This window comes from Mya arenaria, chromosome 3, assembly GCF_026914265.1.
Source record: "Mya arenaria isolate MELC-2E11 chromosome 3, ASM2691426v1".
NCBI classification, from domain to species: domain Eukaryota; kingdom Metazoa; phylum Mollusca; class Bivalvia; order Myida; family Myidae; genus Mya; species Mya arenaria.
The window spans coordinates 83665361-83691961 of record NC_069124.1 but is presented as its reverse complement, the minus strand read 5'-3'; the positions used below and the strand labels follow the sequence as shown (position 1 = coordinate 83691961).

At 38.7% G+C, this 26601-nt stretch overlaps 3 protein-coding genes across 4 annotated transcripts; 2 read left to right on the top strand and 1 right to left on the bottom strand.

The window, feature by feature from the left end:
- The first annotated feature begins 4270 nt into the window (after positions 1–4270).
- Positions 4271–24705, top strand: LOC128228259 (neurogenic locus protein delta-like). 2 transcript variants are annotated; one of them, XM_052939454.1, is made up of 11 exons: positions 4271–4664; positions 18650–18761; positions 18948–19109; positions 19330–19455; positions 20067–20127; positions 20344–20598; positions 21326–21386; positions 21777–21907; positions 22421–22584; positions 23418–23631; positions 24072–24705. In XM_052939454.1, the coding sequence occupies exons 2-11, from the start codon at positions 18705–18707 to the stop codon at positions 24677–24679; spliced, it is 1839 nt and encodes a 612-aa protein (XP_052795414.1). In that variant the 5' UTR covers positions 4271–4664; positions 18650–18704; the 3' UTR covers positions 24680–24705. The 2 variants fall into 2 exon arrangements, with proteins under 2 accessions (XP_052795414.1, XP_052795413.1); XM_052939453.1 differs by lacking the exon at positions 4271–4664 and adding an exon at positions 11287–11428.
- LOC128226347 (protein dopey homolog PFC0245c-like) lies at positions 15117–16604 on the top strand. Its single transcript, XM_052936228.1, has one exon. The coding sequence runs from the start codon at positions 15117–15119 to the stop codon at positions 16602–16604; it is 1488 nt and encodes a 495-aa protein (XP_052792188.1).
- Positions 24706–24933: 228 nt separating the features above from the next.
- Positions 24934–26589, bottom strand: LOC128228261 (uncharacterized). The gene is made up of 2 exons (XM_052939456.1): positions 26474–26589; positions 24934–26348 (listed from the first exon to the last, which is right to left on the bottom strand). The coding sequence occupies exon 2, from the start codon at positions 26336–26338 to the stop codon at positions 25334–25336; it is 1005 nt and encodes a 334-aa protein (XP_052795416.1). The 5' UTR covers positions 26339–26348; positions 26474–26589; the 3' UTR covers positions 24934–25333.
- Between the last annotated feature and the right edge of the window lie 12 nt (positions 26590–26601).

The window sequence follows — 26601 nt, the reverse complement described above, 5'->3', positions numbered from 1 at the left end:
TAATCATTACATTAATTATCCGCAGTTATCAATGGTTATTTATTTCGCGTAATTTAAGTTCCATCAACTGAAATCCAAACAAAAACCTGCGAAAGTTTATTGGAATGTGTCGGCTGCAGATCAGACGGTACAATTTGTGACGACAGAGCACGAGCGGTGACAAGATCAAAGGCGCATGGCTATGGTTTGTATTTAATTCGGTCAGTCGGATACCGTATGATCCCATTTGAATGCCAGGATTTCGCCTAGGCTGGTAAGAAAATACCATACGATCGAAAAATAATAATCATTAATCGTCGTCTGGGAATCTTAAAACAATGACCGAAATGTTTGAATTAATTATAAATATGAATGAAACTTTGTACGAAAATAAGATACGTAAAATAAATCCATATCCGCGTTTACTTGTTCTATTATTAACCTACCTCCTTTTGAAGGCCTAGTTTAAGGAGCTCACTGTCGACAAGAAAACCGCGATTTTCCTCGGCAAATTAACAAATTTAGTTGATAATTGACTGTTCGGCTAGAACATTATCACAGATTTGAAGAAATTGAAGTGCTGAATTTTTCCTTAAAACAATGCGACTTATAAACGCGTATTGTATACAAAAAACACCAGATTTCATGGGCAAAATTGGCGGCAAAATACGGTAGTCGAAGGTAAGGAAATGTTTTCAGACATTAAACAATGGTGTTTTATCAGACTTTTTATAAATAAGGAAACCCATGGATATAACATAAAAGATCTGATACAACAGAAAATTACATGATATGGAATCTGTAAAAAAACCCCGACAGACCGACCCTATTTTTTTCGCCATGTAACCGGAAACACAGGTGTTTTTTTGGCCTAACCAGTAAAAAGAAGCATAACTATTTAAATATTAAATATAAGATGACGACTGTTTTTCTCGAATTTATTATATAAGATATATGTCTCTAGCTCATTTCGTCTGTGTATATACCATCAGCCATTCTGAATATTTGAAACGTTTTACAGGGAAGTAACTATTGCTAGTATGTAGACATGAAATGTATGTCACTGCTTGTATTTGACATCCCCAAGTCAACATCCGAGAGTATGTAGGGGCACCAAGGGCATTCTAGTCACTGCTTGTATTTGACATCCCCAAGTCATCATCCGAGAGTATGTAGGGGCACCAGGGGCATTCTAGTCACTGCTTGTATTCGACATCCCCAAGTCATCATCCGATAGTATGTAGGGACACCAGGGGCATTCTAGTCACTGCTTGTATTTGACATCCCCAAGTCATCATCCGATAGTATGTAGGGGCACCAGGGGCATTCTAGTCACTGCTTGTATTTGACATCCCCAAGTCATCATCCGATAGTATGTAGGGGCACCAGGGGCATTCTAGTCACTGCTTGTATTTGACATCCCCAAGTCATCATCCGATAGTATGTAGGGACACCAGGGGCATTCTAGTCACTGCTTGTATTTGACATCCCCAAGTCATCATCCGATAGTTTGTAGGGACACCAGGGGCATTCTAGTCACTGCTTGTATTAGACATTTCCAAGTCATCATCCGATAGTATGTAGGGGCACCAGGGGCATTCTAACCACTGCTTGTATTTGACATCCCCAAGTCATCATCCGATAGTATGTAGGGACACCAGGGGCATTCTAGTCACTGCTTGTATTAGACATCCCCAAGTCATCATCCGATAGTATGTAGGGGCACCAGGGGCATTCTAGTCACTGCTTGTATTAGACATCCCCAAGTCATCATCCGATAGTATGTAGGGGCACCAATGGCATTCTAGTCACTGCTTGTATTAGACATCCCCAAGTCATCATCCGATAGTATGTAGGGACACCAGGGGCATTCTAGTCACTGCTTGTATTAGACATCCCAAAGTCATCATCGGAGAGTATGTAGGGGCACCAGGGGCATTCTAGTCACTGCTTGTATTTGACATCCCCAAGGCATCATCCGATAGTATGTAGGGACACCAGGGGCATTCTAGTCACTGCTTGTATTAGACATCCCCAAGTCATCATCCGATAGTATGTAGGGGCACCAGGGGCATTCTAGTCACTGTTTGTATAAGACATCCCCAAGTCATCATCCGATAGTATGTAGGGGCACCAGGGGCATTCTAGTCACTGCTTGTATTTGACATCCCCAAGTCATCATCCGATAGTATGTAGGGGCACCAGGGGCATTCTAGTCACTGCTTGTTTTAGACATCCCCAAGTCATCGTCCGAGAGTATGTAGGGGCACCAGGGGCATTCTAGTCACTGCTTGTATTTGACATCCCAAAGTCATCATCCGATAGTATGTAGGGACACCAGGGGCATTCTAGTCACTGCTTGTATTTGACATCCCCAAGTCATCATCCGAGAGTATGTAGGGGCACCAGGGGCATTCTAGTCATTGCTTGTATTTGACATCCCCAAGTCATCATCCGATAGTATGTAGGGGCACCAGGGGCATTCTAGTCACTGCTTGTATTAGACATCCCCAAGTCATCATCCGAGAGTATGAAGGGGCACCAGGGGCATTCTAGTCACTGCTTGTATTAGACATCCCCAAGTCATCATCCGAAAGTATGTAGGGGCACCAGGGGCATTCTTTCAGGGCCACTCGAAATGGGGGCAGTAGTGGGATTTTTATAAGAATTGACAGCCCTATCTTGACAATTGAGCGCAAATAAATTATTATAATCTGAAAGAGTTATCAGTCTTAGATTATGCCCTACATTGTCAGAAACAGTTGTCAATATTATCGCCTACCGGCCTCCATAACGTACCACGCTTCATCGTAAAGATTTGCAGTTTTACAATAGACGTCATAATTTTGTTCCCCGCCTGCAGAAAACCGTTAAAATGTATGTGTAGGTAGAATATATCTTATAGAATCTTATTGACCAGGAAGAACTCGCTCGCGTTACTCGCTCTGCCATTCTTAATCATTACTTGTTTATCAAAATTATTCATATTAGTCTAACGTAACATTATTTCGTCATCATGCATACGGTCAATTGTAAATAAATTATTGCGAAGCAACATGATAAGATAATCGTAATAAATTGAGTACACACAGTTGCATGACGTAGTTATTGAGCCGAGGAATGTTGCGCATCTGGCCGTGCCAGTAAGTAGACCATCGGCTCCTGGACTCGAAAGCCCTGCCAGTCTGTAGATTCTCGGCTTCTGGACTCGAAAGCCCTGCCAGTCTGTAGATTCTCGGCTTCTGGACTCGAAAGCCCTGCCAGTCTGTAGATTCTCGGCGTCTGGACTCGAAAGCCCTGCCAGTCTGTAGATTCTCGGCTTCTGGACTCGAAAGCCCTGCCAGTCTGTGGATTCTCGGCTTCTGGACTCGAAAGCCCTGCCAGTCTGTAGATTCTCGACTTCTGGACTCGAAATCAACACAAATCGTTAGAGCATTTGGCTCCTGAACTCAAAAGCCCTGCCAGTCTGTGGATCATTGGCTCCTGGACTCAAAAGCCATGCCAGTCTGTGGATCATTGGCTCCTGGACTCAAAAGCCCTGCCAGTCTGTGGATCATTGGGGCCTGAACTCAAAAGCCATGCCAGTCTGTGGATCATTGGCGCCTGAACTCAAAAGCCCTGCCAGTCTGTGGATCATTGGCGCCTGGACTCAAAAGCCCTGCCAGTCTGTGGATCATTGGCGCCTGAACTCAAAAGCCCTGCCAGTCTGTGGATCATTGGCGCCTGAACTCAAAAGCCCTGCCAGTCTGTGGATCATTGGCGCCTGGACTCAAAAGCCCTGCCAGTCTGTGGATCATTGGCGCCTGAACTGAAAAGCCCTGCCAGTCTGTGGATCATTGGGGCCTGAACTCAAAAGCCCTGCCAGTCTGTGGATCATTGGCGCCTGGACTCAAAAGCCCTGCCAGTCTGTGGATCATTGGCGCCTGAACTGAAAAGCCCTGCCAGTCCGTGGATCATTGGCGCCTGGACTCAAAAGTCATGCCAGTCTGTGGATCATTGGCGCCTGAACTGAAAAGCCCTGCCAGTCTGTGGATCATTGGCGCCTAGACTTGAAAGCAACATCCTTTGGCCACAGTAAATTTGTTCTCAGAAATTTTGCAGGTAAAATTGTGAAATGAAATGCACGACTGATATATTTACCACAGATTTTCAAATTTCCAGTCTCTGCCAGTTAAACTCAGACTTTTGTTTAGCGATATTTATTATTATATGATATTACAATCGGGGGCCGGCTGTTTCTTGGATAAAAATCTTACTCCTGCGCAAATGTCCTCAGTTGGTTCACCAGCTAATGGTCGTTACAGTCTCGCCTTGCAGCACCGCTGTTTAATGTGAGAGCTCATTAGAGGATTTGATTTTGTATATTGGTTCTTTGAACATAAAACGGATCTTCTTCTTTTGTGTTGTGACAAATGTGCTGGCAAGTTCATCACAAATACCGGTAGATACAAAACTGGAAGCACAATAAGCCATTAGAGAAAAGCTAGTTTTAGTTGATGGCTTTCATATTTCCAGCCAATCCGAACGGATGTGCAGTAATTGGTCTGACGAATGGAATATTCGAATTGTCTGTCAATAAAGGAGGGTAGAAAAACACTACCCCTCTAACACTGAGTGAATTTCTTGTCATTTTTGGATTGCGTGAATACGTTTGGAATATGAGATTACTCTTCAAAAAGACTCAGGTAAAAGGAAATGTTCAATAATATTTATATTACTTTAGTGATCATTTATTTCATATTAAACTAGTTGTATACTGGTAACACAATCACAGTGTTTTGACTGTTTTATCATGATTTTTATTTTTCGCATACATTTAGCTTGCATGATGTTTGGTGCAGCTGTTCAACTATAAGTGTATGATTTGCTACTCTAAATGTCTATTTGGTGACCTTCATTTTAGTAGGGCTGCATTCTCGTACCATAACAACGCCTGCAACATGTTTTGGCACTGTCCTGAAACATGCGCCAACATGTGTTGTTAGTGTACTATAGATATGACGATGCGCCAAAACATGTCTTGTCAGCGTACTCTAGATATGAAGACGTACTCAAGCATATTTTGACAGCGTACACTAGATATGACGACGTACTCAAACATGTTTGGAAGTGTACTTTAGATATAAAGATGTACTCAAACATGTTTCGGCGGTGAACTCCAGGTATGAAGACTTACTCAAACATGTTTTGCAATGTACTCTAGATAATATGAAGGCGTCCTCAAACATGTTTAGTAAGTGTACTCTAGATATGAAGACGGACTCAAACATGTTTTGGCAGCGTACCCTAGATATGAAGATGTACTCAAACATGTTCTGGCACTGTACTCTCGATATGAAGGCGTTCTCAAACATATCTTTCGCAATGTCCTCTAGATATGAAGGCGTACTCGAACATGTTTTGGTAGCGTTCACTAGATATGAAGATGAGCTTGGGTATCTCGTATTTTACATTATACCACGTCCTTAAATATTATCGGAGAGAGTAGTGTAGATAAGATGATGTCCTCAAATATCGCTAAAAATTCAAGGTGAGTGTATTTAAGATATGACGACGTCTTGAAACATGGTCAGACAGCGTTATCTAGATATGACGATAGAGTCAAACCTGTTTGGGAAGCGGAATCTAGATTATAAATATTACGACGTGCCTATATGTTTCGGCACTGTACTCTGGATAGGACGACGTTCTTGAAAATAATGGGGCACGTAATACTTATAATTTTGGTACCAGAAAGAGTTTTGCCGGTAATGAATCTCAAAACCCTTATATTATAATTATTTTACACTTTGATTATTGGATAAATACACAAAACAATTTAGTTGAAGTGGGGATCGAACCCACGCCAGGACTGTCAAGAAAAAATATTATCCGCTCGCACACAATGACACATAATAGGCTAACGGATATTTTATTTTTTATTGAATACATTGGAAGAATCACGTGATAATATCAATCAACCATTTACGATACAGCCTTTTGTTGAATCGCATTACTAACGCTTTCCAAATTCTTGGATTTCAAAGACAATATATGATGATAAATCAACATTTGTTGAAGGGATCCAGCCGTCAGTATCTTAGTTTTAACAATTCTAATGACTTGCAAAACTTTATTTCGTGATATTCCAGTCCTTTTAAAATACGACTATGTGCACAACATATTTCACAGCGCAGTTTTAGAAGGCACCAGTCGAAGTATACAGTGTACGTTTAATGTTTAAACATGTTTTTAAAGCGGCTAAGTTCTAGATCTTAATAATTACGAACTTCTATAAACATAACAAGTGTAAGGTATTCTTTGCTGAAATCGATGTAACGCTGTTATAGCGGCCAAGTTTTACTATGCAGGGTCATTTTGTTGATATAAACTGATAATTGATACCCAGATTCTTTGATTCTGATATTTTCTTGCATCTTATCTTTTATACAAAACTGGGGCGTATGGTTTAATTTTCGGTTGGCAAGGGACTCGATTGTCGATTAGTTTATTAAAACTCTGATATTCTTCACTACAGACGCCTGTAAGATTTCTGTCGTCACATTGGTTAATACCACACATGCACCGGGAAATTAGCCGTGTAAATCTTCCTCGAATAGCTTAGTGTAAGGTTATTATAAATCGTTGATTATACTTCGAATTTGAAAAGCTAGAATGTATGAAAGAATCGGCGACACCTGAGGATCTTAGATGAATTGAGATTGAATACATACATACATTTTGTATATTGAGCCATATTTGAGCGTTTTTGAGTAGAGGCAAGTCGGGGGACATTTTGACCTGGTCAACGTAGTATGTTAGGAAGATGGGGCACCTAGAATTACAGTTAGGGAGTTGGGGAGATGGGGCACCTAGAATTATGGGCACCTAGAATTATAGTTAGGGAATTGGGGAGATGGGGCACCTAGAATTATGGGCACCTAGAATTACAGTTAGAGAGTTGGGGAGATGGGGCACCTAGAATTATGGGCACCTAGAATTACTGTTAGGGAGTTAGGAAGATGGGGCGCGCAGAAGCAACATTTATTTGATAAAAAGTGCAGACTTTCAATGCAGGAAACCATGATAGACAGACAACAATTATGAACCAAATAAAATACCCACAAATAACAGGAAATGGCTGCATCATTATATTTAAATAATATTTCCGTGGGCAACACAACATTCCACTTATGTAAAAAAATGAATAATCGCGTTCAATAATTATTCTACTTGAAACAAGAACGGGATGATTTGATTTACTACGGTGTTTTTTTTCTAACATATAAATGTGTATAGGATAAAACGTAAAGAAATATTTAAATGATGGGGGCGTAGTAGGTTGGTAACTGCGACATATTTGGAAAATATTTGGTCGTTAACAATGCCATTTCGATTTCATTTATAACATTCAAGAATTTTAGCTTGAAAAAATGAGAGAAAGTACCATTTTTTGCATGCAAACCCAAAACAACAAAAACAACAGCAACAACAACAACAACAATAACAACATCAACAAAAACAACAACAACATCAACAACAACAATCGTCGTCGTCGTGAGATGATGATGATGCTGCTGATGCTGATGCTGATGCTGCTGCTGCTGCTGCTGATGATGATGATGATGATGATGATGATGATGGTGATGATGATGATGATGATGAAAGGGGCAGATGTTGGTAGGTCGGTCATTCGGTTTTTGGCCGCATATGAACTTGAAAACGGTTAAACGTAGCGCCATGCAACTTAAGTGGTAGGCTGACCTTGACTAGTTGTAACCATGACATTTGTAGGCTATGCTTGGCCAGTTGATGGCCACTATTGTTATCAGGTCAATAGGTCAAAGTCAAGGTCACCTTCAGTGTAATGCCGGCATACAGTTATCCTCTATAAAAACTTGAATGAAGACGCATGTACGTTGAACGTTATTATTTACATAGATAGGTAATTGTATGTATCCATTGGAAAAGGGTTGTGCCCTTCTTTGACAAAATGCCCTTTGAGTATTTGTTATGATCATGAGAGATACAAGCTTGGACCAACTGGTATGAAGATTTTATCTTGCAGAATTGCGTGACACATCAGTCATTATCCCGATTTGAAAGAGCGAAATATACTAGCGGAATAAAGTAACTGTGCTGTCTTAGTTAAAGCAAAGGAAATAACAAGTTTTTGTCAGAAGTATTTTCTGAAAACTGGCACATGTTTAGTAAGACTACCAATCTGTTTAAAATGGAAAATAAATTGGATAGACAACATAAACTCATATGTTGTAAAATCTTTTAAGATATATTTGTAAGCACGCACACTTTCTTAAATACTCTATATATAAAAAAAATGAAATCATGACTTGTGTTATTTCTTACTGAAATTACGTATGTTATATTGATTTTAAAAATAACATTTCATATTGTTTCGATCCGACGCATTTTGCTTGGAACATGAAAATAGATGATGATTTGAAATGCATGTGGCAATATTATTTCTACCCGACCGGTGTGAGCCAAGCTGTCTGCAGGGGTGATATTCAATATAATTATTATCCTTATCCATTGAATCAATTCATTCTATTGGCCAGTTATTTTTACAGTCCAATCAAAATACATGGATTCTAATCTTAAAATTAAGATAAATCTCAGATGGTTATTGAATACAGACACTGGCAGTTGGTCAAGACAATATATTTGTGGCCGTGGAATATATAATACATTTATTATAACTAAATCTTACATCTATGAGCATCTGGATGTGGAAATGTCTACCAGCGCTAGCTGCTGCTTATGATCGCACCTGTAATTTCAATTTAACCGTTCTCTAAGTAAACAAATATGTGGCAAGTCTGCTTAATGAATAATTTAGAATAATATAATTAATGAATTGAGCTTTCATCAGGACCAACTTTAAAACACATGTTAGAATTGAATTGAAGTTAATGGTATCATTAAGTAATAGTTAGGTGACATGAATTAAAGTCTGATGATTACGAATGAGCGGGGAGAGCGAAGCGAACGCGCTCTTCTTATTCATTAAGATTTTAATTCAGATCATCTAACTGAATTAGAATACAATCTAATTGGCTGACAAATTGTCAACGCCTAATCTGACGCAGGGATTGTGTACCGGATGAGTGGCAGTAGGCGGACCTTTGAACACGTGCGAAAGATGACATTCTTACTGATTAAGCCTAGTTCTTAATAATTGTCTATCTGCAACTTTATTGGCAGGTAATGTTGATTATTTTCTAAAAAGATATAGAAGAAGGCCTGGGTCATTTACGGAACCGGGACATGAGTACTGATTGCAATCGATAACCTTTTTTTTTGCTCTTGATATATATTAAATCAAATGAACAGTGTAATTTGGTCATGTTTTCATGCCCTATTTAATAAAAAACAATACTCGTCCATGAACTGTTATTATTTGGAACGTAAATTTATGCATAAATAAAAAAAAATATTGATGAAAGTTCATAAAATGTGTGTTCTTAAACACGAGTAAATTATAAACTTAAAATAAAATTAATATTGAAGAACTATTTCTAAACCAGCCGGCGTATAAATGATAGTCACGTCAGCGGCGATGGAAACTTGACGTTAGGGGCTCCTATGGGTAGCAGGGTCGCAAAGGGGAATTCCAGTATTTATGGAAAATAAAATAAATCAAAATACATGAAAAGCTCTGAAAGTAGGTATTAAAGAAACATATATTTTGCTGATTTCAGTGTAAGATCGTGTTTTATTTCACTCGTGATGATATTTAAAACGTGACGTCTCCACTCGTAATTATGTTTTTCTATGACACTCGTGAACAAAAACGCTCTTGCACTGAACTCAACAAATATCCTCTCTATGTCATCGAGTGAGCACCAAAAGCTATATTTCACGAGTGAAATATTCACTTTTGACGTTCACGAGATGGAATATATTGCGATGTTACACTGAAACAAACTGTTTTATGCCTGAAAAGGATATAAAATGACATTTAATTGTAGCTTTTCAGATAAGAACGCAAAATTGTACGCAAACGTCATTTCGGAAACGACGTCGTCGAAATTGTGTCACAGCTCTGTGCGCGCTAATATTTGATTTGGATGTGAGGGCGGGCTTAAATTTCAAAACACTGAAAAATATCAAAATGTTATTCCACTGTTTAAACAGTGTATATATTTTTATTCCACTAATAAATATCTATAAATCATCGGAAAGCATGCAATAAAATACGTATTGGAATAGACATTTCACTATTATAAATGAAAGGTTTTTGCGATCAAGTCATTTAATCATAGAAATAGTTCATTATGTCACTATTTGTTTGTTTTTATGCGTACATGTGTTCGACAATTTGATCCTTTAATGTTTTTTTGGCTCTAATAAATACACAATATCTCTTAGACAAATTGCCGTTTGAGCGGTGATGATGTATTTGATAGGATTAGATCAGATCTCAAGATTACTGTCAGATCAAGTTAATAATCCCAAACTATTTAATGGATGATCGTTCAATGCTGAATAAAACAGACATCGATATTAAAGAAGCAATAAGAAAAAAAGCTTTATCAGACATTGACAAATGCTTTTTTTTTACAAATTGCATCTGGAACAACAACCAAAGAAACAACCTTAAGGGCACACAATTTTATCGTGAACCTTTGCAAGTCTCTGGGACTTGAAGACGAAATGACTCGTCATCGTGATTCTTAAAATTTACAAAAACTTCAAAGTCTGTCTTTAATTTTATGAAAAAAATAGACATTTTTAACATTTAATCAGTAAACATCCGTCATAATCTGGCATTTTGTGGCTGCATATCTGGTTGAGTTTATTTACCCGTCCGTCATTACCTGCACATAACAGAGGGAACAATGGACATGTGTTTTGTTCACGATATCTACATGATCTGTCTATATTCTGAAGACCGCTCCCGCGACTTTGGTAAATAAATGAGGCATGTGGGCCACGATGTGCTAATGGGGCCAATTGCGACCGAAATAGAAGAAATTGGTATTAAACGTAGTATGTGTATAGACATCAGATTGAACATAGTTACAATACAATAGTCGGGTTGCTCATATAACACGTGCTGTATAAATGACCATTTAAAAGGATACTATTTCTGACAATCTCATAAATGTACAACTTCAGATATTCTCCCTACTCGGCCGTTTTGGCTGTGAGCGTCTGCCGCCACCACCCCCTGTAATCGTGCACTGCCGTCGCCCAAGTGCCTTACAATGCCATTGTGATAAGACCGGAGATCACGCTAACCCTCTGAACAATCATGTATCGTTTTTAAAAATGTATACCTCAAAGTGAAACACTATATAGGCATTTGAATGTATGAAAGAGCGTCCTGTACACCGATGATGATTGTAAACTATCAGTAACGGTTATCAGTCCCCCACCTTTAGCAAGGTGGTTTCATGCAGTTCCTCTCAAACAACCGGAACGTACCTGGGATCGGCCTCTCCTGGTGAGTTCATTTCATTTAATTATGCTTTTAATTATGATTTTATTATTCGTGACTTCCTATTATGATAACTTTTTTAAAACATTTAGATATGTTTTCTGTATTCGAATTTATACGTAAATGTCTTTCACTCGAAGGTGAAAATAAAGATAATTAATATGTTAAGTTTTAAATTGTTCATATGTAAATTATATTGTAATTGTTAAACAGTTGTACGTTTTTTAAAAAGTTGTATTTCGGAATGATAAATGAATGCATAGATTAAGACGGAACATCAAATACAAAAAAATACTTCGTGTGGAATATATATATTTTTTTAAGATTAAGAAAATACACCTTTTGCGACTAGAGAAAAAACACAACTAAAAGCGGAAATTGTTAAAATAAGCGTTCCCGACTTTCTATAAAGCTACTGTTTGTGCTGTTAATGATGCTCACAGCCTACGCATACAAAATACTACCATCAAATCAATCATTCCATGCATTAGATATTAGAACTAAAGTACGCTTCTAGAGATGCTCTAGATGAGATTTCAGTGTTTTGGTTGAGTCGGGTCGCAACCACCTACGTTCAGCTGGCTAGACGTCTGTTGCACGTGCACTATAGACTATACATCCGTTAATTGACTTTGACTGCACTATAAAATCGTTGAGAGTGACGAGACGCGGCTTTCACAGCCCGACTTCCGTGGGTATATATGCAGATCCCAGTCCGCTCGCCCGCCTGACACGTGCTCTCGACAGTTGAAGTCTAGGATGATGCAATCAATGCGTGGATTAGATTACTTGTGCATCATCAGAGATCAACTGATGAAGAAAACAGTTTAGATATAAATCATCATGCGTAGCGACATATTTACCTAGTTTATACCAGTGCGCCAATTGTCCGGTGTGGTTAAGGTTTTCTAAGAAACGCGTAGCGATTGAGTTGCTGGGTTACCATAATTCCGACTGTCCAGTGTAGTTAAAAAAAAGTGTTTTACTTGCAGAAACGCCTAGCGACTGATTTACCAGGTACTACTCGAGAAACGCGTTATGACGGAGTTACCTGGTCACCAAAGGGCAAATTCTCCTTAGTTTTACTCTCTAGTCTAGACGTCGTATCAGAATTCAGCCATCAGACCATTATACATGTAGCATTCATTTATAAAAAAACAACATTAACAAGTTAATAGCCTAGGTACAAAGGCTAGACTGTTTTGTTGATGTGTTTTACTGATTGTATGTGGCTAGGAAAAAAACAGGAAAATTACTACAAAAAGAGTGGGATAATTTATGTCTAAATGCTATCCAGTACATGATATGACGTCAAATACTCTTAACAATCAGAAATGGTGATACTTTAATATAGTCTATGTATTATTTTTGCGCACATTCCGTAAAAATCATATAATGTTTTGACTATATACTTATGTATATTTTCATTACAATTCAATTCAATTCGTTAGTCTTTATTCCCACCAGTAACTGGTGGTTATCAAACAGTGAACACGAAATGCACGACTCAAAAAGACGTTAATAAAACATACAAAAAGTATGCACTTTTCAGACAATATGCAGGCGCGTAGCTAGGGCCAATTTGGGATTGCGCAGCTCGATGACAGAGAGCATATTAACCCCTTCATCCTGTACCCCCTTCGGTTTTTATTTCAAATTCGGGATCAAAAACTTTGACCTGTCAGAATTTCATAACGCAATTGCGATTTTGCGTAGAGTCAGCTACGCGCCTGATAATTCAGAAATATAAATGCATAAACACTTGATGATTGTTCCGTATTAACAGTAAATGCCGATTTACACTCCAGCTAACAAATGCACTGAAGACTCCCTACATCCTACATCATATTAAACGAAAGTTCTCAGATCTTTTCTGAGGTTAAATTGTTTTCTGTGATAATATTTAAAAACCCATGTGAATTTTTTATCGTCATTATGTTAGAAATTAATGTTAATGCTACGTATATAATAACATCACTTGCTGTCGGAAGATATTTTACATATCTTATAATCAGGTATTGCGTTTAGTGGAAAAAATGACAGATATGCCATTAAGTTTATAAGTTCTCTTGAAACTTAATTGTCAAGTTGGATGAATATACGATATTCAACATTCACATGTAGGTTTAGACGACATTTGCCAAATTCACAACATTCACGACATTCCAACATTCGCGACATGAGATTTAGGTCACAAACTACTAAATAAATTCCCTATATATTCCAATGACAATTGATCAATTTGCATGCGAAACACTGGTTTAAAGTTCATGACCCCCAACATATGATATGGGGAGAAAGTTCCACATGAGTACTAAAGTTATAACAACGTTAGAAAAAACCGTTTCTTATATACAAAAATTAATTAGTTGAACGTAACCACCGTGTTTAACCAAATCCGCTGTAGGTTTATTTACAATTCGGTGAAAAGGTAAACAAAGAAGTAGATCCAACATGCTCAGCATGTTTTTGAAATCCCAGCCCTTAGCGTCACAGCCTATAAATATGGAAAGTAGCCAATGGTCTGAGGTTGTATAACTATTCTTTGAATCACTGGCATGAGTTCATTCAAAGAAAGAAAGCATGTAACAATGAGTAGGCACTTCCGAATTGGTGAAAATTGGCCTTTACAAGATAACAACATTGAAATTTGCAACATTTTCAACTTTCGTAACATTCCTGACATTATATTCACAATACTCGAAACATTCACGATAATCGTAACATTCGCATCAGTAATAGCATTAACGATATTATGGATATTCTCATCATTTGCAACTTTCACGGAGTAATCGACATTCGCAATATTTGCGACATTCACTACCATTCGGAACTCCTCGGCCATTTCTATCGAAAGCTTACCTCGGATGTATCCCGTACATAAGTAGAGGTAGTTCGTAAATTTTGAATTATATTATTAATTAAATGTAGTGTTTTATCTTGTATTTGTACACCTGAGTTTAAATTGATTTTACCAGTGTAATATATTATTGCTAACATAATTAAGATTCCCTAGAGTTAAGTCGTGAAGTTTAACTGCTAAATTAAAATTACTACGCGATCTACTTGCAGCGTAGTTAAATTGTACATATTTCTTACATTATTATCCGTCCATATACTTCCGGGGTTGTTTTCGATAAAAAATGGCCGAGGAGTTCCGAATACATTCGAAACATTAACGATATGCACTAACGACATTCACAACATTTACGACATCAACAATGTTCTTGACAATCGCGAGAACTACGACAATCAAAACATTCTTGATATTTACAAAGTTTGGGACATGCACGATGTTTACAACATTCGCAACATTCACATTCGTAATATCGGCGACATAGTTACACTCACGATATAAACAACACTCCCGACATTCGCGACCGAACTCCACACAATTACTTCAGTTTGCTGCACTACCGTCAAGCACATCATGACGTGACCGATTTAAAACTCTTCCATATTTTGCTATATTTCAATTTTTAGATATATTAAACATATAATAGTTTTAAAAGATTTACAAAAAATAATACAGCAATGCGATTGATTTCTATTTTTCAATTGTGGTGGAGGAGATCTTCTCTGCTCGTCAAGGAAGATCGCTGCATATGCGATTGATTTGTGACACTCACAACAGTAACGACATTCTTAAATTTGTGACGTTCACACCATTTGCGACATTAACAACATTCGCAGTATGCACAACAGTCATGATATTGACAACATTCGCAGCATGCGCAACAGTCACGACATTGACAACATTCGCAGCATGCGCAACAGTCACGACATTGACAACATTCGCAGCATGCGCAACAGTCACGACATTGACAACATTCGCAGTATGCACAACAGTCACGACATTGACAACATTCGCAGCATGCACAACAGTCACGACATTGACAACATTCGCAGCATGCACAACAGTCACGACATTGACAACATTCGCAGCATGCACAACAGTCACGACATTGACAACATTCGCAGCATGCACAACAGTCATGACATTGACAACATTCGCAGCATGCACAACAGTCACGACATTGACAACATTCGCAGCATGCACAACAGTCATGACATTGACAACATTCGCAGTATGCACAACAGTCATGATATTGACAACATTCGCAGCATGCACAACAGTCATGATATTGACAACATTCGCAGCATGCACAACAGTCACGACATTGATAACATTCGCAGCATGCACAACAGTCACGACATTGACAACATTCGCAGCATGCACAACAGTCACGACATTGACAACATTCGCAGCATGCACAACAGTCACGACATTGACAACATTCGCAGCATGCACAACAGTCACGACATTGACAACATTCGCAGTATGCACAACAGTCACGATATTGACAACATTCGCAGCATGCACAACAGTCATGATATTGACAACATTCGCAGCATGCACAACAGTCACGACATTGACAACATTTGCAGCATGCACAACAGTCACGACATTGACAACATTCGCAGCATGCACAACAGTCATGACATTGACAACATTCGCAGCATGCACAACAGTCATGACATTGACAACATTCGCAGCATGCACAACAGTCATGATATTGACAGCATTCGCAGCATGCACAACAGTCACGACATTGACAGCATTCGCAGCATGCACAACAGTCACGACATTGACAGCATTCGCAGCATGCACAACAGTCACGACATTGACAACATTCGCAGTATGCACAACAGTCACGACATTGACAACATTCGCAGCATGCACAACAGTCACGACATTGATAACATTCGCAGTATGCACAACAGTCACGATATTGACAACATTCGCAGCATGCACAACAGTCACGACATTGACAAAATTCGCAGCATGCACAACAGTCATGACATTGACAAAATTCGCAGTATGCACAACAGTCACGACATTGACAACATTCGCAGCATGCACAACAGTCATGACATTGACAACATTCGCAGTATGCACAACAGTCACGACATTGACAACATTCGCAGTATGCACAACAGTCACGATATTGACAATATTCGCAGTATGCACAACAGTCACGACATTGACAACATTTGTGACTGTCGCCGCTTTCATGTACATGTGTATGTCGTCGAATGTCGCAAATGTGGCTTTGGTTTCAGTTTTATTCAAGAAGCCCATGTGGGCATCATTTTTATAACACATAACACATTTGTATAAAAATAAACACAATGATGTATGGCAAATGATAATAAAACATTTAAGTTATGCATGTATCAGAAATAAGAGGCGTACTTGGATACATTTCGGTAAAAAAACCTGTACTATTTAGATAATTATACGAGTTGAATAGAAAAAGTATAACAATGCATAATTTGATTAACTGCGAAATAAGAAATGTGGACAGAAGCAATTTATTAACGACTTGCATTATTTTTATCACAAAATAGCTAATGTTCGGAGGACATTCATGTCAACGCTTTGAAATATTATTATTTTTAGGAGTATTTTGTCTTTTTAGGAAATTCATTCCTACCATCATTTAATTTGGTACATTTACAAATATAATAAAAGTTATCACCTTAGGCATGTTTAGAGCACACGTGACATATTTTGTTACGTTCAATTTTAGTAAACTCTTTTTCAATAGGCAACTTATGACTACAACATCTAAAACGACTAATAGACTGTTCCAGGTTTCTGTGTAAATTTTGAAGTAGCTTTCAAACTTGAAATCTCTTAAAAATTCTATAACTAATGCATTTACTTGAAGATTTTACAAATCTGTTTCACAATTGAATGCCTTATTCTGTTTGTGTTTTACAATATTTTGGAAAATATTCGGAGACGGAGCAGATTGGTTAATCCAAAATTCTTAAAATCTCAACTGTGCAAGTGATTCTTTTACAAATTATACCAATGGACAATGATATGTATTATATCATAATGAATTTTAAATAATTGAGTTGAGTTGGTGCTCAGCCATATGTGTCATCAAGTCATTTAAGAAAATGGAAAACAATATCGGATATAAGTTTTCTCCTTGACGGACCCCAGAAGAACTTTAAAATAAATTAGATAGGTCATCATAACTTTTAATGCAAGACTTTTCATTTTCATGCATAAAGTACGTATATTTTTTTGAAACTTTTACCGTTAATAATATTACTAAGAAATTTTTGTCACTACTTACTGAGTCAGACGCCTTACGAAATCAACAAATGCACAATGGAGTTTTTTACCCAGTACAGTGGATGGTGTACAGTGTTTTCCTAAAATCAGCCTGTTCCTCGCACAGATAGCCTGAATCTTCTAAAATATATTTAGCCTTTGATTTAAAATACTACTGGTAAATAATTTTCCGAAACAGCTTAAAATATGGTTTTACCTTTATAATTTTCAGGATTATTTATGTCTCCCTTCTTTTTTCTTTTTTTATATGGACAGTCTTATTCATTAACACCATCCTTCGGGAATAAGACTTGAATCAAAAAAAGATTGAACAATTTACACATAAATTTAACACAATATGTTTTCTAACTGAACTAAGTTAAATATTTAACTAGGTATTATAAACAAAGTTCCAGTATACTTAAATTAGTGGAACTCTTTAACATCGAAAATGAAGTTATTTAAAAAATGTAAGAGTGTGTTTCAAAACATTTGAATTAAGAAACACATTGTTATACTCCATGTTGTATGTACAGGTTTGGTGTATTTGACTTTTATTTGTTTAACAATTACACAATAACTTTAATTGAATCAAGCACTCTTATGAAAACATAGATACATATAAACTAGTAGTGTGCCTCTTTATGTCTGCATCATTAATATTTATTTCCTTTTATTTCATTCCTTTTTCTTTTGCATAAATTGTGCTAATCGTGTTTTTGCTGCCGGTGTATATATGCGTGTTTTACCAGAGGGGTCTATGACCTTCTGTGAAATAAATGTTTTGTTCTGTACTATGTTTTGAGTGTTAAATATATTCACTTAAAATAAGTATGAAACTACCTCAAAATATTATTTAAATGGGAGAGTGCTTTCAATGCCATGTAAAACGTGCCGAAGGTTATGACACACGTCGAACAATTTCGTATGCTCAACCAACTCTAAACACCATCGAGGATGTTGATTGCCCATACTTTGCTTGCTACTAGACCATACACCGCCAAACGTTGTCATTATAAATGTAAGATATGAAGTTGAATCATGAAAACTGATAAACATGTATTCCTTTGTTAATCGCCATACTTGGATTTCAGAAACCCACCGTTGTAGCTGTGTATTGTCACTGGTGACGGCATCAATGGTGACCTGATGTCAATATTCTGGATCGTCCAGACGCTCCTTGTTATTTGTTGGATTGGAAGACAGGTGCGCGCAATACATTTGTGTCATGTCTGTTAAAACTTATTAAAGTCTAAACCGGCTGTGATTTTACTCTGCATAGTTGTATGTATTTATGAACAGTGTCATTTATGTTTAATGTACTTCGGGTAACTTGATGCAACTTTGCTCAGTACATCGAAATGAAGCTCTGCATCATTCGATATTTGCCAGGAGGTGATGTGTTCAGGCGTGTTCGAGGTGTCTCTGCTGCGGCTTCAGAACCATCGCGGCGTGACGGGAACGGGTCGGTGCTGCAGGGGCCCCTCCTCGTTCCCCCCATGTGACGGGGAGTGCCGCACCTTTATCACCGCCTGTATCCTCCATCACATACAGGTACACCAAGTCACCCGCTTTCGTGAGTGCACAGCCGCTCGTGAATATAAGACCTTATCATTTATGTTCAAGCAAAATGTAGCACAGAAATATAAACATATTGCTACAATTTATCATTTATATTTTTTTATCAATCTCACAGCTAAATATGTTACATATTGTTTTATCGCTTCTATTTCACTTCTTGTTCAATTGACTATCATATTTTTCCGTACTGTAGACGCTTCCGGTACCGCGGCGGTGTACGTATGGCGAGGCCAGAAGCGCGGTGGTCGGCGGTAACGCCATCGACCTTGACGACCAAGAGCCGGTCACCTTCACCATCAATATCGACTTCACCTGGCCGGTACAGGGGATGAATTGTTTTACCATTATACGAGTAGTCGAGTAACATGCAGATCCCTGTTTGGTGGAAATAGTCCCTTTTTAAAAGACAAATGCACGTTTATGGAAAACATAATAAAAACGTAATATTATTATCACATAATCTAAAATGTGATAAAAGTATTAACAAGACAAACTATGAAAATAACGAAAAGCATTACAAATGTCATAGTCATCGTTGATGGTTTTTGCTTTGTGTCTGGCTACGTAAAAAGTACACAGACAAGCTGCAGTTAACAGATAAAACGAAGCTTCAATAAATGTCTGTCAGAACGTCTTAATTATTGTATTTGTAAACAAATCATTTCATTGTAAACGAAATTTCATTTTACTGGCGAAAATGAAGTCTGCAAAGCCTAATTTATTAACAAGAATTACAGATCTTTTCATGTGTTAAAAACTGTGTATATTCATTAATTAAGTGTTTATCGAATGTCTACCTACTGTCACGTACGCTTACAAATAACGGAAGTGAAGATTGCACCGAACACCCGCCGTGAATCATACGGACGTGTTACTGTTCGCCTCACCAATTCTATATATGACCGCTTCATTTTGCGTTTTTTTTTGCAGGGAGAGGTGACAGTGATCGTGGAGAGCTGGCATGACGTTGACGGGACCGCCACAATCTACGGTAAACGTCTAAGTTACATCCTCAACTCAATGGTCATATATATTCTCGTTTAGAAAGGACACAGAACCCAAGTTTCTCTGAACTATTCCTACCTGTGTTGAGGGGTAGAGAAGAAAACTGCTTTAATCTACCATATATACTTTTAAATTACCAAAAAGACTCAAATTGGACGATGTAAGGGTTTTATGCTAGTACATTGTTATTTCTCGCGTTTAGACTCCTCACAGCTGATCACCCAGACGTATGTGGCCACATCCGTCCCGTCATCTGATACATGGCACATGGAAACCACCATCACCCCGACGACCGAACAGAAGATCCGCTTCCGGTTTACGTGCAACAAGCACTATTTCGGCATTGGATGTGACGTGCTATGTCGGATACGTGACGACCAGTATGGACATTATCACTGTGACGTCAACGGCACGCGCGTGTGTAAGCCGGGCTGGAGCGGCGATTACTGTGACAAACGTAAGAATAGAGACGTTATGGTCATTTGAATTATTCTACTAATACACGTGTAATATATATAGCAGTGTGAGTATTTAACCAATATTATGCAAGGAAATAACCAATGTATATGACCAACAGTGTTGAAAGAACGGTGGCTTTTAGTACACAAAAATTTCCTGAAAAACTATTATAGCCACACATGTACTATATACAAATAACTAGACCGAAATAATGATTTGATAGTAATCAGTGTGCGTATACCACATGCTACACTGCGTCATAAATGCTACGTCGAAAGGCAACATTTTGCCTCGAATGAAAACTTTAAACAAAGATAACTTCATTATTTCTTCACCATTTTCAATGAAACATAGCGCAGTCTACACCGCTATACGGAGCCCGGTCTTCGGTCTTTTACCAGAGTTTGATTGAGAGTTTAGTTTCTTAAATCTCTTCGACAAACCTTTTCATTACACGGCCGTCTGACGGAGCACTGTCAACATATTATTTTGGAAACAGGTTTGTTTAAGTGTTTGATGCAGCTAATCACCTTATAAAAGTCCGGTAATACAACGAATGAGGGGCTATTTAAGCGGCATAGACTGCCCTTTGTTTCATTTAAAATGATGTAGTAAAAGGAAAGTTATCTTTGATTTAAGTCTTCATTTTAATCAAAATATTGCCTTCCGACATTGCATTTATGACGTAATTTACACTGGTTAATAGGATTAACTTTTCTTTTCAGCCTTCTGTTCAGAGGAGTGTTTAAAGAATCAAGGCTCATGCGACACACCATACCAATGCAGGTAAAGCATGGGCCATCGTTTTAGTTTCCCTTTGATAGACAAGGAAGTCGCTTAAACAAGAACGTATACACTAGCATTGCAAGTTCGGTTGACGGGAATGTGGCCGTGCGATAACATACTTTGGATGACAGGTTGACTTAAAGTCTTGTCCTGATAAATCACTTTTAAATCTATCCATTTGACATATTGATACTGGTGTAAAATAGTAAGCAAATCGACAATGACATCCAGCATTTATATCGGCTGTGGGTTTGATTTTTCTCAGGGGTACTTTCTCAAATCTCACAAACATATACCATTACTAGTTTCTTCACAAGAAACGAGTCGAGAGTGAATATACTAGCATATATACTCATGTTTGATGTGTGTGTCCATTGTGTGTGTGTACAGGTGCCGGCTGGGTTGGGGCGGAGCGAATTGCGGAGAATGCCGGCCGTACACGGGCTGTCTGAACGGCTACTGCCACCTCCCATACCAGTGTATCTGCCACAGCGGATGGACCGGCACACTCTGTGACATAGGTGAGATAAGAGCTTTCCTGGAACAACGCTTGAAGTATTGAAGAGCATAGTACATTCGGACGTCATCATTAATCTATTATTTATTATTTATTGACTTTCAACATGTTATGCTATCTGTGTCGCTGAAGGAGACTAACACTCGTTAGCAAAGTGAGTTAACTGGCTTGATGGCGAATTATATCCGACAAAGTAATAGCCGATATGTTGCATGTAAAATCAGTAAATAAATATATTGTCGTCATTTTTCTGATTTTTTTTTAAGCTGCATTTTCTGGAATATGCAAAATGTACCAGTTCAAGTATACATCACTATACATCAATTCAGATTTGTTGAAGTTTATAAAGATGTCATGTGTATTCAAGCATTGACAGAGCGTACTATTTTTGACCGCTTTACCATGTAATCATTTGTAGTAACGATCTGATATGCCTACTATGAACGTGGCCCTGAAGGGCCCCCGCTCAAAAAGGAGTTTGAAGAGAAAATACAAATGTTTATGTTTCATGTTCAAGATACCAACTTTTGCTTCAAACAACTGCCATGTGAGAACGGTGGCTCTTGCATCACAGATCACGTGTCTAACTACACGTGCGTCTGTCCTCCCGGGTTCGGAGGAAACAACTGCAAGTTCCCGCTCTGCTACCCCGGCTTCTGCTTCCACGGCGGGGAGTGTCAGGTAATGTTCACTAGCAGACACCTTCTGTAGAAACAGTTTGTAAGGCATTCAGTGATAAAGGCTCGTCTTTAGGGAACAATGTTTACAATTTTCAATGGGTAATTTTTAGATGGTTATAAATAAATAACATAATTCTTCCAACGTTCCTTAGTATAAGTTGTAAAGTTTCGTTTTGATGTCCGTGAATAGTTTAATAATCGATAAATTACATGTTTAATGAAGAAATGTTAGTGATGATTATAAACATGTATACCGATAGACGCAGCCAATAACGATAACCTACAAACTTATTAACTTCCTTTTCATTTAGACTGGTCGCTCGTTACTGAAATAGCCGATTCATTGCAGGTTATTTTGCACAAAAAGCTACAATTCAGCCATCATTTAGGGCGATGAAAGACCTTTATAAACTCAAAGAAAGCGATTACGCTCCTATATATCAACCCTAGATGTATGGAATATTTCCCACATATCTTCTGAAATTGTCCCGTAGACATTTACTGCGAAATGACTAATTAGCTGCCATTCAGAAGTTTCGAGTGATACATGATTTCTTTAAAGTGTTTCTGACAACATTGCGCTCTTTCGAATAATGATAAAAAATCATATAAATTCACGCTTAAAACCTATTCAGCCACGTCTTTGATGTTTTACATCAGAATTTGTCTTGTAGTTTTTTGGTTTTATATCGCTGCTATCACTAAAATGGGTTTTGCGTGCTTTTGTTATCAAAGTGCTATGATCTGGGTATTCAAAAGAGCTTCAAATGTTGCAAGTAATTGTATTCAGTTTAAAGTCCATTACACGAGCGTTGCTCTGTGATGATCTTGCAGACGAGGGATGGCGCTCGGGAATGCAGTTGTATGGAGAATTACGCAGGGGACAGGTGCGAACATCAATTAGTCCCCTGTGAGATGATCAAGTGCCAGCATGGCGGTAGCTGCGTGCCGGGTCGCTATGGTGGCACGTGCGTATGCACGGAGAAGTACACGGGGGAACGGTGTGAGGAAGAAATCGATCCCTGCATATCTACGCCTTGCAATAATGGTAAGTTGCTACTTGTTGTATCTTATTAATAGTTTGCCGCTTTTTTGCGCCATCATATAGCCGTAATGAAGTTACAATGAAAATGAAAGTCATTTGGTTAAACAATTTATTTAAGGATCAGTCGCATTTATTCTTGCGTTTATACTGTATGAACGCAGTAGGGCACGCGTGGAAATTCGATGAAGCGCGCTAGCGCTTCTTTCTTATTTGCTTTTCTTCTATATAAATTTTAAATAATTGTTCCTTACACTTAAAAATAAGCAGTATCTTCTGAAATGGAGCATTTGTTCTTAAAGAAATGTAACCGACAAAATACGTTTGTATGAAAGAATATCACTGGTTAACTAATCAAATCGGAGCGCAATATTGACAAGGCGAATGTAAATATATTCATAACACTACATGTATTACGACAAAACATAACATAACTATCCGTCCAGGTGCGGAATGCAGGAAGGACAATGGGACCATGACCGGCTTTACGTGCCTTTGTGAAACCGGTTTCGGTGGAAGTTTGTGCGACATTCCCATCAGTCCATGTGCCGGTTTCCGGTGTTATAACGGCGGGAAATGCCTTCTCGACCCGGAAGGTAATCCGAAGTGCGCATGCAAGAGTGGCCACATTGGAGAACACTGTGAAATATCCACGGATCCTTGCAAGGGCGTCAAATGTCTTAACTCTGGCTCATGTAAGGCTCTAGGAAACGGGTTTACATGCGTTTGTGCCAAAGGATATCACGGTGAAGTTTGTGAACTCAAGTTGAACGCATGTGATAGTACACCGTGCTTGAATCTTGGTGTGTGTAAAGACTATGTGTCTTCCTTTTTGTGCATTTGCCCAAAACATTTCAGTGGGGACAACTGTGAGACAGACCTCCGTGAGGGCGGTTTGGACGCCCCGCCCCAAAACGACGAGAAGGCGCCGCCCGTGGGCGACAACCCACCTGTTGTACCGGCTGTTAGCGGCGCGCAAACACACGCGACCAGAGTACAGCCAATTGTAACTTTAGCGCTCATTTTATATGTGTTGATGTCACTAGTTACATAAAATGAGGACGGCAGATTTTGAAAGTCCTCATTATATACAACTATGACAATGACATGGCTCGATGTAAATGTACGGTTGTGTTTCTGCTCAACACGACATGTACTATATATAGTATGCTATTAATGGTTTTATAAATTATGTTATCAGTTACATATTTAGTTGCTGAAAGAAAAATGACCACTGTTTCATTGTGTGTGTTTTTTAATAAAAACATTTACTACAAATGGCCTCATACTGCTTTCAAATATCTACAAGTATGTGTCATTGGATACACGGTTTCGTATTTATTATTTCTATTTATAAATACGTCCAATTATGAGAGCAATACATGGTCAGTTTGTTTCCCATTATTGCTCTATTAAATGTATCATTTTCTTTTATTGAATTTGTCTCGACGCTTTTCAAACGTACAACATATTGTAAACCATAACTAGGCGTTTGTTTAGTGATAATTGTTACAAGGAAACACAATTGAAATAAACAGATAGATTGGTGACGTTTAATATCATTTAGACATACTCAGAGAATGTGCTTTCAGTACTTACACTCACCATGCATATCGCTCATATAGAATGCATTCAGATTTGTATTAGCTCCATACATGATCTGCATACCTTAGACGTTTCTGTTGTCAACTTTGCACATCTTTGAAGGCTACAGGTGTTTAATTTCTGGTAAAACTTTGTACTCGAAGTATTTTTTCTTGTGTTTGATGGTGTGGAGAAGCCAGGGTCCGAATTGTTCCGGCACGTTGTCGGCGCCCTCATGCAGGTACTGGGATAGAAAGTTGACGCCGATGTCTCCCTCAAACTTGGGGCTCAGGAAGAACGGCACGGAGTATCGGTCCACGCCGATATCTATCACGCGATGTTTCGTCGCCTTAAACCGGCCGCCCAGCATCCGTGAGAAGGTATCCCCAATATTCATAACTAGACTTCCGGGCCGGGGTCGCACCTCTCCCCACTTACCGTCCGCCTTCAGCACCTCCAGTCCGTTGAACCGGAAGGACGTGAGCAGCGTCATAAAGTCTGAATCGGTGTGCTCAGGCGTGGTTACCACTTTCCCCTCCTCAATGAGCGCGTTAGGCGGCGGTGCGCCGTCCCAGGGCGGGTAGTGCAGCAGCCGGAACGTGGACATCGGTCGAGGCGCAAACAAACCACTGAATGACTCTTCTGGTATCCCCAAGCCTATGGCGCATAGACGAATTAATTCCAGGCACGTTTCATGCATCACTTCAAATTGATTTAAAAGAAATGACTTAAACGGAAACGTTCCGTCCTCTGGTGGCCACGTGGACTTCTCGTACATCCAATTGGAGTCGGACACGGATGTGTCATCTGGCGGCACGTCTTTGCCAAACTCAAACGCCTCCTTTCGGCTCGGTTCTCCCTTAACGACCGGGAAATACCCGCGATACACGTTGCTGTTTTCAGGGTTCCACTGTTTTCGCATCAGTTTTTCTTTGAACTCCATGGGTTTGGGAAAGAACCACTGACAGGCGTCCCAGAGGCGGTCGTAGTCAATACCTGGAACGTTGTCAATGTATGCGAAGCCGACATTCTCAAGGATGTACACGACCTTTGTCGCCAGGGCCTCGCGCGATGTATGGGCCTCCTTCAGGTCGATGACGGGCAGATCGAACACGTCCGTGTCACCCATATCTCCGAACCTGTTTAAATAATCATGCAAAAGTAGTATTAGACTTCATCAAATTCTGCTTGATATATTAATGAAAGCAAGTGATCCATAAAGGTTTGAGTAAAATAAGAATTGTTTGCTAAAAGTAACGTGTACCTAATATTGTAGTCACCAAAGATTGAAATTTTAAAGTTGAAACATATAAATTCACGTCAGCATACTTCTGTTAGCTTTGGAATATAGTTAGTTTATCAATGTGTACATGCCTGATAGCGTGCACTGTT

Coding starts and splice junctions, on each gene's coding strand:
- LOC128226347 (XM_052936228.1), top strand. CDS start 15,117: ATGCACAACAGTCATGATATTGACAACATTCGCAGCATGCGCAACAGT.
- LOC128228259 (XM_052939454.1), top strand. CDS start 18,705: ATGTCAATATTCTGGATCGTCCAGACGCTCCTTGTTATTTGTTGGATT. Junction 20,599..21,325: donor CGGCGATTACTGTGACAAAC/GTAAGAATAGAG, acceptor TTTTCTTTTCAG/CCTTCTGTTCAGAGGAGTGT. Junction 23,632..24,071: donor ATCTACGCCTTGCAATAATG/GTAAGTTGCTAC, acceptor CTATCCGTCCAG/GTGCGGAATGCAGGAAGGAC.
- LOC128228261 (XM_052939456.1), bottom strand. CDS start 26,338: ATGGGTGACACGGACGTGTTCGATCTGCCCGTCATCGACCTGAAGGAG.